Genomic DNA, 1,354 nt, shown 5'->3' on the forward strand with positions numbered 1-1,354 from the left:
CCCCCGTGGCCCCCACAGGGGTCCCAGCGCGTCCTGTCACTGCCATGACCACCATGGGGGTCCCACGGGGTCCTGTCACTGCCATGGCCACTATGGGGAGCACAAGCATCCCCCTTGTCACCCCCATGGTCACTGTGGGGGGTCCTGCCACCACCATGGCCACCACAGGGGTGGGATGAGCTCCTGTCACTGCCACGGCCACCATGGGGAGCACTGGCACCCCACTTGTCACCCCCATGGTCACCATGGGGGTCCTGCCACTGCCATGGCCACCATGGGAGTCTTGGGGTGTCCTGCCACTGCCACGGCCACCACGAGGGTCTCAGAGGGGTCCTGTCACTGCCATGGCCACCATGGGGGTCTTGGGTTGTCCAGTCACTGCCGTGGCCACTGCTGGGGTCCCAGAGGGGATCTGTCACCACCACGGTCACCATGGGGGTCCCATGGGGTCCTGCCACTGCCATGGCCACCATGGGTGTCCCACAGGGTCCTGTCATTGCCACAGCCACCACAGGGAGCACTGGCACCCCCTTTGTCACCCCCATGGCCACCGTGGGGAGCACTGGCACCCCACTTGTCACCCCCACTGGGTGGGGGTCCTGCCACTGCCATGGCCACTGTGGGCGTCTTGGGTTGTCCTGTCACTGCCATGGCCACCATGGAGGTCCCAGAGGGGTCCTGTCACTGCCATGGCCACCATGGGGGTCCCATCACTGCCATGGCCACCATGGGAGTCCCAGAGGGGTCCTGTCACTGCCATGGCCACCATGGGAGTCCCAGAGGGGTCCTGCCACTGCCATGGCCACCATGGGGGTCCTGCCATTGCCATGGCCACCATGGGGGTCCTAGAGGGGTCCCATCACTGCCATGGCCACCACACAGGTCTTGGTGTGTCCTGCCACTGCCATGGCCACCACGGGGCTCCCACGGGGTCCTGCCACTGCCACCACCGTGGCCACGCCCGCAGGGGTCCCGGGGGGTCCCCATGGAGCACCTGCATGACGCACGGCGTGTGGTTGGCGGGGGGGTCGAACTCCAGCAGGTCCCCGTGGGCCACGGCCACCAGGTACCAGACGACGCCGAAGGCAAACCAGGTGCCGGCGAAGGTGGCGGAGAAGAGGAGCAGTTTGTAGCGCCACTGCATGTCGATGAAGGTGGTCCACAGGTCCTTGAGGTACAGGAAGCGCTTGTCCGAGATGTGCTCCATGCGCACGTTGCTGCGCCCGTCCTTGGTCAGCACCCGGCGCCGCCGCAGCCCCGGAGCCATCAGCGGGCGGCCCTCGGTCTGCGTGGTCTGGCTGTAGTACACCTTGGTGGAGGACGTCATCTGGGGGGACAGGTGAGGGGACAGGGG

The 1,354-nt window shown here is 66.9% G+C and overlaps 1 protein-coding gene across 19 annotated transcripts in view; it reads right to left on the minus strand.

The window, feature by feature from the left end:
- Positions 1-1,354, minus strand: part of KCNJ10 (potassium voltage-gated channel subfamily J member 10) — a 12,008-nt gene that overhangs the window by 2,364 nt on the left and 8,290 nt on the right. For all 19 annotated transcript variants that reach the window (XR_003525464.1, XR_003525467.1, XR_003525465.1 and 16 more), the window contains exon 2: positions 995-1,327. Coding sequence is in view for 1 of the 19 variants with exons in the window: in XM_027631673.1 (XP_027487474.1) it covers positions 995-1,327 (333 nt within the window). In the remaining 18 variants the exon portion in view is untranslated. The remainder of the gene's footprint in view (positions 1-994; positions 1,328-1,354) is intronic.

Source organism: Corapipo altera, unplaced genomic scaffold (assembly GCF_003945725.1).
Source record: "Corapipo altera isolate COAL_440 unplaced genomic scaffold, ASM394572v1 204, whole genome shotgun sequence".
In the NCBI taxonomy this organism is placed as follows: domain Eukaryota; kingdom Metazoa; phylum Chordata; class Aves; order Passeriformes; family Pipridae; genus Corapipo; species Corapipo altera.